This window comes from Crocuta crocuta, unplaced genomic scaffold, assembly GCF_008692635.1.
Source record: "Crocuta crocuta isolate KB4526 unplaced genomic scaffold, BGI_CrCroc_1.0 scaffold180, whole genome shotgun sequence".
In the NCBI taxonomy this organism is placed as follows: domain Eukaryota; kingdom Metazoa; phylum Chordata; class Mammalia; order Carnivora; family Hyaenidae; genus Crocuta; species Crocuta crocuta.
The window spans coordinates 4,755,133-4,767,807 of NW_027527549.1; the positions used below are offsets into that span (position 1 = coordinate 4,755,133).

The 12,675-nt window shown below is 39.3% G+C and overlaps 1 protein-coding gene and 1 long non-coding RNA gene across 2 annotated transcripts in view; one reads left to right on the top strand and one right to left on the bottom strand.

Annotated features, from left to right (window-relative positions):
- The window catches only part of SPAG17 (sperm associated antigen 17), a 234,340-nt gene extending 228,504 nt beyond the window's left edge, over positions 1 to 5,836 (bottom strand). The window contains exon 1 of the mRNA XM_077767475.1: positions 5,702 to 5,836. Within this exon, the coding sequence (XP_077623601.1) occupies positions 5,702 to 5,788 (87 nt within the window). The 5' untranslated portion in view covers positions 5,789 to 5,836. The remainder of the gene's footprint in view (positions 1 to 5,701) is intronic.
- Positions 5,837 to 5,951: 115 nt separating this feature from the next.
- LOC144234683 (uncharacterized) lies at positions 5,952 to 12,164 on the top strand. The gene is made up of 4 exons (XR_013336039.1): positions 5,952 to 6,002; positions 6,943 to 7,056; positions 9,289 to 9,414; positions 11,686 to 12,164. It is a non-coding gene; the product is annotated as an uncharacterized LOC144234683 (long non-coding RNA).
- Positions 12,165 to 12,675: the final 511 nt, after the last annotated feature.

The window sequence follows — 12,675 nt, forward strand, 5'->3', positions numbered from 1 at the left end:
ATTTTTTCTGTGTTTTTTTTTTTTTTTTTTTTTTTTCTGGTGGGTCATAGTAAGCAAATGGAACAGTTGCTATGCCAAAAGATGGTCTCTTGAGTTAAGGCTGCATAAAAATGAAACCTTAGGGGCACCTAGGTGGCTCAGTTGCTTTGGTGTCTGACTCTTAAACAAAATTTCTTTAAATATTTATTTCACAGAGCATAAGTAGAGGAGGGGCAGAGAGAGAAAGAGACACAGAATCTGAGGCAGTTTCCAGGCTCTGAGCTGTGAGCACAGAGCCTGACACAGGGCTCAAACTCCAGAACAATAAGATTATTACCTGAGCCAACGTTGGATGCTTAACCAGGTGCCCCCAGCATCCAACTCTTTATGTCAGCTCAGGTCATGAACTCATGGTTCAGGAGACTAAGCCCTGCATCAGGCTCTGCACTGATAACATGGAGCCTGCTTGGGATTCTCTCTCTCCCTCTCTCTGTCCCTTCCTGGCTTGTTTGCTCACTCTCTCTCTCTCAAAAATAAATAAAAATAAACTTTAAAAAATGAGGCCTTAAACCAGGAACAAAGAAATAACCATCCCTAGATAATCTGAAAATATGAAAGGGCTTAACAATTAAAATTAGCAAAATCTCCAGAACTCTGTGAGATATCTAAATCAACCCAAACAAACTTGTGGGGAACCTGGAACCATGAAGAACACATCTGAGAGGCATGTTCATAACATCTTAAAGAAATAAAAATGGATTTGCATCTGAATTTTGAATATTTTCTATAGTGTTATCACACTGTCACTTAACAAAGAAAACATTGTGAGGTTCTTTTAACCCATGTTGATACCAAAGCTCTGACCATAACACGAAATTCCAATTGAAACACGGAGCCCACTCATTTTGAAGCCATGTGACATTACCCAAAGGCAGGTCTTGTGCAATCTGTAAGCTCCTAGAGGGAATGGCTATATTGTTTGGACAACTGTGGAAAGTCTTCCTAAATTGTCACCAACAAAGTTTCTACATAATATCCGCTTTCTCAGTGTCACGTGTCTTACACTAGGCTTGGAAGAAATGAGAAGATCAGAATTGATTACAAGCCCTCTTAGACCACAGGGACATTAAAAAAAAAAATGGCAGACTAGGCAGTTACATGCCCTCTGTGCCCTCTGGAAACATAGGAAAAACAACTTGAGACAGACTGAAATAACTTTATAGAAACACTGAAACCAGTCAAAGACCTAAAGCACCAAGCAATGCCCAGTGAAGGAAAAGCCACATTCAATAAGGTAGGACATTTTTTTTTGGCTCTTATACTCTCCCTTGCCCCACCCTTTCTCCATGAGAAAGGACAGCCTTTTCAATAACTGGTTCTGGGAAAACTGGATATCCACATGCAAAAAAATATATATATATACATATATTTCACACCATATACAAAAATTAACTCAAAATGAACCACACATCTAAATGCAGGACTAAAACCATAAAAATTTTAGAGGAAAACACAGGAAAAGCATCATGACACTGGGTTTGGTAGTGCTTTCTTGCCTAGACAACACAAGAAAAACTAGATAAATTGAACATCATCAAAATTAAACATGCTGTGCATCAAAGGACACTGTCAACAGAATGAAGAGGAAACCCATGGAATAAAAGTATTTGCAAATCATATAACTCATAAAAGGTTAATATCCAGAATATAAATTAGTCCTATAATTCAACAGTAAAGAAAACCCAAGGACTCCATTAAAAATGTGGGAAAAAGAAGACATACAAATGGCCAAGAAGTACATAAAAAAGATGCTTGATATCACTAATCATTAGGGAAATGCAAATTAAAACTACACTAAAATACGACTTCACATTCATTAGGACGGCTGAATCTCTCTCTCTCTTTCTGTCTCTCTGTCTCTCTCCACCCCCAGAATTTTAAAAGTACTGCTGACCCTGTGGAGAAATTGGAACCCTTGTGCATTGCTGGTGGGAATATAAAATGGTATAGCCATTGTGGAAAATGTTATGGCGGTTCATCAAAAAATTAAACATACAATTACCATACTATTCAGCAATTCCCACTTCCAGTGGGAATTTTCCAATTCAAAAAAATTGAAAGTAGGGACTCAAGCAGATTTTTGGACACTCATATTCTTTTTGTAAGTGTGTATACTCCTATTAATAGCAGCATTATTCACAATGCCAAGAGTTAGAAGTACCTGTCGATGGGTGAATGGATAAATAAAACGTACTCTGTACATACAATGGAATATTATTCAGCCTTAGAAACAGGGCAATTTTAATACATGCTACAACATGAATGAACCTTGAGGACATTATGCTTCTGGTCACTGGAAGACAAGCACTGGATGAATACATTTACAATGAAATATTTCATTATATTTACAGATACAAAAAATAGAATGGTGGTTGCCAGGAGCTAGGGGGAGGGAGGTATGGGGAATTCTTTCATGGGTGTAGTCAGGGAAAGAGTTCTGGAGAGGGATGGAGGTGATGATTAAACAACAACATGAATGTACTCAATACCACCAACGGTACATTTAAAAATGGTGGAAATGGCAAATTTCGTTATTATATTTTACCACGATAAAAAAGTACAAATAAAAATATCTTAGACCAGAAGGTTTCCAAATAGCACCTTCGGTCCTTGAGGGCTTAACTTAACACCTTTCCCTCTCACTGTGGCCAGTAGGGGCTGCCTTGACAGTTGTGTTAAGATTTTAGTTCATCTTTTTTTAATGTTTTATTTCTGAGAGAGAGAGAGCGCGAGCAGGGGAGGGTCAGAGAGAGAGAGGGAGGCACAGAATCTGAAACAGCTTCCAGGTTCCGAGCTAGCTGTCAGCACAGAGCCCGACGCAGGACTTGAACCCACAAACGGTGAGATCAAGACCTGAGCTGAAGTCGGATGCTCAACTGACTGAGCCACCCAGGTGCCCCTAGTTTATCTTTAAAAGCATCTTTAACTCCCTAATGCTGCTGGAGATAATAAGGTCTATGCCACATACAAGCCCACACTAAGATGTATTTTTATAATCTTTATAATCTTATTGCCAACATGCCTAAATATTTTATATTAATAATTATATCTTAATTATATTAATAATTATACATATTAATAATATATATCTATATTATATTATACTTATAATTATATCTTATATTAATAAGATAAATGTTTCAATACCTGGATAGCAAAGTTAGTAAATGACGTTTTGATTGGTGGGATTAGTTTAGGAGCAATGTATGCCAAAACAGTCTAATCCACATTTCTCTCTGAATTTAAATGTCCCAGATTTATTTATTGCATATATTGGTCGCCCTACATAAAATAATCACCCTCCTTCATTCTACCAGCTCAAAGTCTACCCATTCTTTAGGGCCTAGTTAAAGCCAAGTAATTTGATAAAACATTTCCTGACCATCCCAGCCAACATTCATCTTCCTAACTTCTAGCTAGTCATTTAGTGCTTAGTCTACTCTTTATCTAATCATTCAGTGCTTAGTAACAGACTACCTTGTATCATTTGCTATCCTTTTGTGTTTTAGGACCAACTAAAACATACTAAAAAATTAGCAATTATTCCAGCCTGAAAGGACAGCCCAAAATACTGATACGAGGTAAATTCACTGAAACCAGACTGTGAACTTACTGATTCTCATTAAAGTGTAGTGTAGCTCCATGTGTATGGAAGTTCAAAATCATTACTGATGTCGATTCTTTAATTAGTTAATTCTAAACTGGCTTATGGAACACTGAGAAAGACACACACGCACTCAACTATACATACTGGCACACAATATTTCCCTGCATAGCAACTGTACAGAAAGAAACTTTGGGTGCTAAGGTAAAGCATTTTTTGAGCACCTACTATGTGCAAAGCACTTTGCTAAACCCTAGGAGTCAGGGATAACACCTCTATAAGTCCTCTTTAACCTCAATCCAGAATCTATTACATTGGTGGTTAAGTCACGCCTCTGAGCACTGGACTGCTGGGTTAATTAATCCAGAACTTTCCTCTTGGAGCAGACATGAAATCAAACTGAGAAAAAAAAATAGGAGAGGAGGTAGAGGGGAATTGTCTTCCTCTGCCCTTAAAATACATGTATTCCACCAAACTGAAGAAGTTCAGCCTTTGTTGTTAAAACTACACATTACTTTGGGTTCAAATTCTTTCTTTTAATATATAAGATTTATTGAAATTATACTGTTTGAGCAGAACTGAGAAGGCTGAGTATTATTTCAGGTTTTCAAGCCATGAGGAAAAATACTGTCTGTAGGTTTTCCATTCAACTAGGAAAATTATAGCTTCATATTTGCAACACTAAAGCTAATGCAGTGTCAGCACCTCCATCAAATTCTGTTGTTCAGCAGTTTATAATTCAAGCAGAAAGCTTCACTCCAAGCCCAAACTTGGCCTACACAATCTCAAAGAAAGTGGAGAAAAAGTTATTTTGGCCAGTGCTGACTTATAAAAGCAAAAGAGAGGGTGCTTTTACAGAGTATTTTGAAAAACATCTTTGAGAATTTGAGAATGTAACAGAATTACGGAGCCGACATCCTTCATTCTTAACATTATAGAAATAACGCCAAATTCCATGATGTCATGTCATCAGCAGCCTCTTAACCACTTTCATGAAATTCTTCATTAGGTAGAATTACTTATCAGACAGAATTACCGTTCTTAGGGGAAAAAAAACAATTACAGTAGAAAATAAGGACGCAGAAGTGCGAATTTCTCACGAGGGCATCATAAGATTTTGGATGTGTTTTTCCTTTAAGTGTTGATTCTCTAGTGCACTGTATGTACACATAGAAAATGGAAAAAAGTGTTTTTCCAGTTTTTAAAGTACTTTGGAATGAATGGCAGCCCAGAAGTCCCAGAATCAACCTTTCTCCATCCAATGTCCTCTTGGACTTAGAAGCAACTAAGTGTAGCAGTGTATTCCCAGGAGCAGGTGACGAGCGCTATTGGGCTCCCCAACCAACTAAATGCTGGTGGGAAAGAGTGGGTTGGGGAGCTAGTCTGGTTGGGATGTGGTGCAATTTGTCATGTGGCCAGTGGGTTATAGATTGCCTGGCGCCTTTTTGCCACCCTATGGGTGAGTCTAGCACCCAGCCCCTCAGTACTCTGTCTCTTACAATACCTTCAAATTATATTAAAACTTTGGTGTTGTGGTATCAGGGCATTGCAGAGGAATCTCGTCTTTTCCTCTCTGCAGAAGGTTCATTTGTATTAAATACGTCGGTATCTTTACTACTCCAGGTCTCTCTTCCTACAGCATTTAGTAAGCCTTACTGACTACAGGCCCGGCTAGGATGATTTGACCGGATGCTTCCTTCAGATGTCAGCAGAAAGCAAACCGTTCATAAAGACAACTCCACTGTCATTTTGGAGTGCCATCTAGGCGACTTCGCTGCAAAGGATCTCGAGGTGTCAGAGCTACACCACCTCCCTCCCCCCTCACACAGGTTTCTCCACCCTTTGAAATCGCACTGATTCACCCGGTGCCCCCTTCCTTGTTCGCGTAACCCCCCACTCGTGGGGCGTTTAGTGTGCGGAACCCCCAGGCCTAGGAGAGCGGAATTAAGCGGCGGTGGCGTCTGGAAAAGCCAGCGAGCCTGGCTGCCTTGCCCGGAGGGTCTGGTGGGGCTTTGGCATTGCCGGGGTCCGAGAGGACTTTCAGGGCTCTGCGCTCACCTGATTGAAGTGTGCAGCGATGAGCGAGGGTTCCCATATCTTTGAACTGGCGTTCAGAGTCCCGCCTTTCTCTTTCTTGGGTGCCATGCAAAGGACGGGAGGTGCATCGGCTTCTAAACTGGTCTCAGGCCCAGACTAAGCGTCCCCGCTGCCATGGTAACCGAAGCCACGCCTCATCCCTGAACCAATGCGGTTCCCCTCCCCCAAACCTGCTCTGAATCCTCCGGCCAACCGCTCCCGTCGCCATAGCAACGGGGCTTCCCAGCTGGAGGCAACTCTGAGGCCGAGGCTGGACTCCCAGGTTACATTTTAGATTTTCCAGGGGGAAAACTGTGCGAGATGGGGAGGCTCAGGACGAGGCTGGCCTCGAGGTTGTCTGGCTTCCTTTTACTCGCTTTGCCTTCACTCTGCTGCTTCTTGGAGCCTCTGTAGTCCGAGGTTTTGTCTAGAAACTCAAAATCCCTGGAATCCTGTCCACGACTTAAACACCAAAATTTCTTCCATCCTGGTTAACGTAAAACGGAGAACTGCCTCCCTCAAGAGGCATTCCATGCAATTTTCTCCTCGATTCTAACTTGCCCCAAATGCTTCCTATGTGAAGCCAAATTTATCTCCCGGACCTCCATCCTCTGTTTGGGTCTTGGGTCGTCTCCCCAGTCGGATCACTTCTCCAAGCGATCCTTTATATAAGTGCAGTCAGGATTAACGTCTTTCTAAATCGTCTTCTCTGCCTAATCAGCCCCAGTTCTTTCAAATTGTCCTCCACTGGGAAGTAGAATCTCCCCCCTCCCCTACAACTCCACACTCACCACTACCTAAAAGATCAGAGTCCCCCAAATACTAACGAGAGTAATAATAATAATGGTAATAACAACCACTCCTGTCTCATGGTCACTGGCTATACCTTGTACATAGTTGTCTCCTTTAATTCTTACAACAGCCTTATTCCAAGTCCCACAGTGTATGACTTATGGCACCAGAGTTAGAAGCCCGATTCCCTGAATCTTAGATCCATCCTGCTTAAGTAACCTCTACAACACCTGTTTTAGGACTGCCAAAATGAGAGATACCCCTTTTTTGGGGGGAGGGGGACTAGACTTATTACTTTTATTTATTTTTTTATTGCAGTAAGACTAATTTAAGGGCAGATGGGGGTAGAATTCAACCAGAAGTGTTTTGTTTTTAGTACCTATAAAATACAATGCTTAACTATTCCTCCCAAACCCTGCACTTGCCTGCAGGTGAGATGCTTCTATTATCCTAATGGACCAGGGATGGCTAAGGTGATGCTTAATTTCATCACGAGCCTGCAGCTTAATTCCATTCAGCACAACCTGTCAGCTGACCTCCTACAGGTGAAGATGTTCTAACTCTTTTTATTGCTTTCTTTGAAGAAATGTGTGCAAGGACCATCATGATATCTGGCCCCTACTATCTTACTTCAATTTGGGGTGGGGTGGGGAGCAGGTTTAAAAATGCTGCTGCTTGGGACACCTGAGTGGCTCCGTTGGTTAAGCGTCTGATTTCAGCTCAGGTCATGATCTCTCAGTCCGTGAGTTCTAAGCCCCACATCAGGCTCTGTGCTGACAGCTTGGAGCCTGGATTCTGTGTTTCCTTCTTTCTCTGCCCCTCCTCCACTCACACTCTGTCTTTCTGGCTCTCAAAAGTAAACATTAGAAATATCTAAAAAAATACTGCTGCTTCTCAAGTCCTATTCATAATGTGGACCTACCTGGGGAAAGTTTTTCCTCCCACCCAATTCTTTAATACAGATACTAAAGAGGAAGCACCATTTCTAGAAACAGTCTTTTCACAGGAAATTTACAAAAACTGTCAACCTTTCCTTTCTTGTTGCCAAATGTGTATTTCCCTTGTGAGAGGGACTAGATCCATGCAGCCTAGTCACAAGTCCTATCTAGAAGCCCTCTCTTCTTGTCATGAGAATTAAATGTCTGATGCACAGTGAATCCAGAGGAATCTTTCTGTGCCAGAAAGAGATTTTCCTGAGGGTTTCTATGGCAACTACCTAGGCTGCCACTGATATATTATCATAGAAATTTTTCCAAAATTTTGTCCTTCATTAAAATTTTCTTTATAACATGAAAACTGTCTTTGGATTGGAGCTTGAATATAAAGATGGATTGCTTAGAGGCAAAAAAAAAGTAATCATTTATTACATCATTCTTCATTTGATCATAATTCTTCCCATAGCTTTAAAGTGTTTGGGAAAAGAGTCTTGTGTTTTTATTAGAAAAGCAGTAAAAAGTTTGTTGGCCCTCCAGTTAGATTTTATTAAAAAAATTAACTCATGTTTATGCATGTCATGCTATGTTACTAATTTTCTTTCTTCTTGAATATGAATACAGATTTCAAAATAAAACATTATGGACAATCAGTTCAGCCAAATCACTTGCAGATGATTAATAAAATAGGTTGCAGATAAGAAAGAAATGAAGGGGCACCTGGGCGGCTCAGTCGGTTAAGCGTCTGACTTCGGCTCTGGTTATGATCTCACGGTTTGTAGGTTCAAGCCGCGCGTCCGGCTCTGTGCTGACAGCTAGCTCGGAGCCTGGAGCCTGCTTCAGATTCTGTGTCTCCCTCTCTCTCTGACCCTCCCCTGCTCACACTCGCTCTCTCTCTCGCTCTCAGAAATAAATAAAACATTAAAAAAAGCAAAAAAAAAAAAAGAGAAATGAAGGGGAAAATGGAATAAGGAGAAAAAAGTAAAATGAAGTGTTTTTTAACATTCCTGAGAAAATGTCACTAGCTTTGTCTTATAAGTGACAGCTGTCTAGCCCCAATTTTTGCAGCAATAAAACTTCTGTGACAGATATTGTGGAAAAAAGTAACTAGCAGCTCACCAAACATTTCATTTTCTTTCCTCCTACTATGAGAATCAGACATTTTTCAGCCTTTTTTATCCTTAGATGGAAACTTGTGACTGAGTTCTAGGCATGGGACATGAGCAGAGTGATAAATCACCACACCCGAGCCTGGCCCTTAAAAGTATCTCCCAAGCATCATTCATGCGCTTCCTGATCTGCCTGGATATTGGGGTGACAATAAAAGCCTTGAATTTCTGAATGCTGTGGCAAGGAGATTCCAAAGTCTCCTTTATCCCTGATCTTCTCTGCCAAAGGCACTGTTTGGGACTATTAAGTGCATGAAAAATAGACTTTTATTTTCTTAAGCTGCGGAAATACTAGAGTTTGGTACTCTAACGTTTTTGATAACTTTCATTTGAGAGTCCGCTTTTGATAAACCTGAGGGTAGCCAGCCTTCCCACAATTGTCTGAGAAAACAACTTTGTTACTTTCAAGTAGGGGGGATGTAACCCTTGGCTACAATCTAATCTTTGCTCTTAGGTTAGGCTCCAGAAGGGAGGGAGACTGCATTTAATCATTACCCACCCACTTGCAGCCTTCACCTTGCCCTCCACCTGCATATACAGTACATTCTTTCACTTGATAAAGAATATCAAGTTAATAAACTTCCTTTTAAAGAAGTGGTTTGCCTATTAAAGTAATACAATAAATTAGTCTGCTTACAGTCAGATACACCTATGGAAATTTTTGCTCTTTTTTCAGAAAATGAACCATGTCACTAAGACATCTATGAACATAAATTATAACTTAGCAAATGATTTAAAGGAATGGTACATTGTTTCAACGTCAAAAATAAAGATTTCAGGAAGCGAAGAATGTACTTGCAAGGTAATCTTTGACACTTTCCTTTGTAAAAGTCCTAACAGAATGGAAGATTTCACAGATTTTTTTTTTTATGTAGAAAATTTTTAAAAACTGATTTAGAGAATTTGAAATGAAAGTTTTATGCCTCTTGCCTACTTTGGGTCTATTTCATTATTCCAAGGAAAGTGGCACTCCAGGTAATTTATGACAAAAGTGGGAAGACATTATACAGGAACCAAATTTATAGGATGTTTCATCATAGAATTGGCCTGTTTAATTTCAGAAAATAGGTGTGAATGACAATGTTCATAGTTTTCAGGAGTGAGAGCCGGTTCAGCTAAAAAGTGACCCTGCCAAGATTAGAAAAAAAAGCATTGCCATCTGTCATACATTTATGCTTTTTTTTTTTTTTTGGTATAATAAATTGTTTCCCCAACTAAATATAAGTTGAAACTTTATAAGCATAAACTTTACTACATAAATTTTCCCATATGTCAGTGGCTCAAACAAAACTAGACTATATGGCAAATTTTCTTTCACATCGGCAGGGTTACTTTTGGCTTGTTTGATTTTTGCATCAATATTACTTCACCAGGGACTGTCTACTTGTAGGGATGTGCTCTTTCTTTAGGATACTGTGATCACTGAACAAGTTATTTTATTTTAAGATTTTCTACCTCAATCTCGTAGTGTTCAGTGAACTCTAATTTAGGTGTGCCGCCTAAGCATTATTTCTCATACCTGAAATAATGGGTCTAGCCAGCTCTTGATGCATCCAGTGTTCTTACTGTTATCAGGTAACATCAGGAGCTATGGACCAATCCAATTCTAGGCCAGCATTTCAGGTATTCAAAGTACATTTAGCTCCAACGATCTGCTTGCCTTTGGCTAAGCAGGCCTCACAGATATTCCCCAATTTCTCCGACTGGCATTTTACATCTAAGAACACTTCCCACAATATGTTTGTGTTATTTGACATCAGGATCCTTGTGCTTGTAACCTTCAAAATACAATGTTACACGCACTGTCCTTGAGTTTTTATTGCGTGTGATGCAGAGGGCTTGATCTCTTGCAGCTACAAATTTCAAAACATATGGAGAATATTACACCTGCAGTCTATGGTCAGCACTAGCTTCCTATTCAGTCGTGAGTGCAATTTAAAGTGTTGACTCTAATCTTTAAAGCCCCTCATTGTTTAGAAGCCAGTTACCCCAGATATCACATCTCTCCCTATGCATCATTGTGGCAATTAAAATCAACTGCAGTGTGCTTCAGGTCCCAAACCCCAGTGACCTGTGGGGACTGTGGGAGTAGATCACCTTCTAAAGAAGAACTTCCCTAAGAACTCTGTTTCTGTGAATGATTAAAAGACTCCAAGTTTACAGTTTGGGCTTTGAATGTCTTGTCTCTTAGACCTGTAGGTCTCTGGAACCGTAATTGATGTTGATTTAATTTTTATTTCATTTTATGTTGTTTGTGGCCAAGAGTTTAGAATGCCAAATCTATTTTTTAGTGAATCAGAAAAATAATGGTTGTCTCTATTAAAAATAGGAAAAGCTAAAATTCATCTGTTTCATATTTGCTAGTGTGGGAGTTTGTGTGCTCTCACTCAAATTTTGCTTTGAATCTAATTTTAAATGTCTTCAGTGAAGGGATTTGCTGTAAATCCTTTGGGGACTATTTCAGAATCTATAACTCATGGTAAGGCATTTCTCTAAATGCTTAGCTAAATGTTTGATTTCTTAATGTTTTATCAGATGTCTGTCATTTATAAATTTGTGCTATGTTAAATAATAAGTTTTTTTTTACTGGGTAGAAGTTTCAAAAGCTATGGTCGAGGTGAGCCTACACTGTCATATGCCAGACCATGGAAGGATCCTGGGGAAGAAAAGATTTTAGATGTCTCTGTGTCCATATCTGTATCTATATCCGTATCTGTATCCATCTATTCTATTGTTTATGTTTCTCTGGAGAACATTGAGTAAATATACTGATGTTTAAGAGCGCTTTTTAAAAAAATTACACTTCCTATAGTTTGATATGTGGTGAATTCTTTGAAAAATCACATTCATTAGAACACAGTTCTTATTATATGTATTTTGTTTGAAATCTTTTTTTTTCCCAATATTGATCAGCACTGGCTTCTATGTGAAGTATAAAGAAATATTCACAACACAGGCATCTTTTATGTTTTTAAGAAGTTTAAGAGAGGATTTGGTTGAAATGTAAAGAATCATACCAGTAACAATATAATAGGAAGGAAACTTTCTTATTGAAATCTTCTGTTTTGTGAAGGTGTCAGTCTGAGAAAGGAGGCGGGATTTGTTAATCTTAAGGAACAGTGCCTACCCTCCACCTCTGTCCCTTTCTGAATGCAGTCTCTGCACAGTCTCTGCAAACCTATAATGAAAGCTCCGTCTTAGGGCTGATACAAATGGAAATAAGGAAAGAAGACGAGGGAAAAGAAAACACTTGAAGTCCGATATCAGGAGGAAAAGGAAGATTATAAGAAAAGACTTGTTCAAACAGACAATAATTTCAGCCTGTGCACGTCAGTCGACAGACCAAATATGGCTTCCAAAGGTCGTATTAGAGGCTGCTTTCTCTGCCTCACCCCATTTCTGAATGAATCTATTCAGATCTTCCACCATTTCCTTTGCAGGAGCCAACCGTTTCTAGGTTTGCCTATCCAAATAATGGCTTCATTGACTCTTTCTTATATTTCAACTCTCTACTATATTAAACAAAATAAAACCTCATTCTTTGTTATGCTTTGATTGTTGCACTTTTTCTCTTATGCAAAGCAGCGCTGCCTTTACGCTCTCAAAAGTTTTTTTTTTTTTTCTTTTTCCCTCCCTTCCACTGGCCATCTCTAGGCTTCTACTTTTGTTCACAATCAAGTTACACAATTTGACAATCATCCACATTTTAAAACTTTTATGATTATTTTCGGGTAACGGTATGCACTCTACCTGAGCCAGCTATCTTAATCCTTTAGAGTGTGGTCATTTTCCCTACTATATTTCTGGGTAATAACCATTGCCAATTTCTCCCACCAAGTAAATTCCTCGTTTTATTGAAATTGTTTTTATAAAGCTTAAGTTACTCACATTTATATCCATAATCTCTCTCCCCTCCCCCTTTACTCCGCTAAGAGTTTGAAACCCTATTAATCTGTTACCATAGTTCCAAAAATGCCTCAATATTAGCTTGCTTTCTTTCTTTCTTTCTTTCTTTCTTTCTTTCTTTCTTTCTTTCTTTCTTTCTTTCTTTCTAACTTTCCCT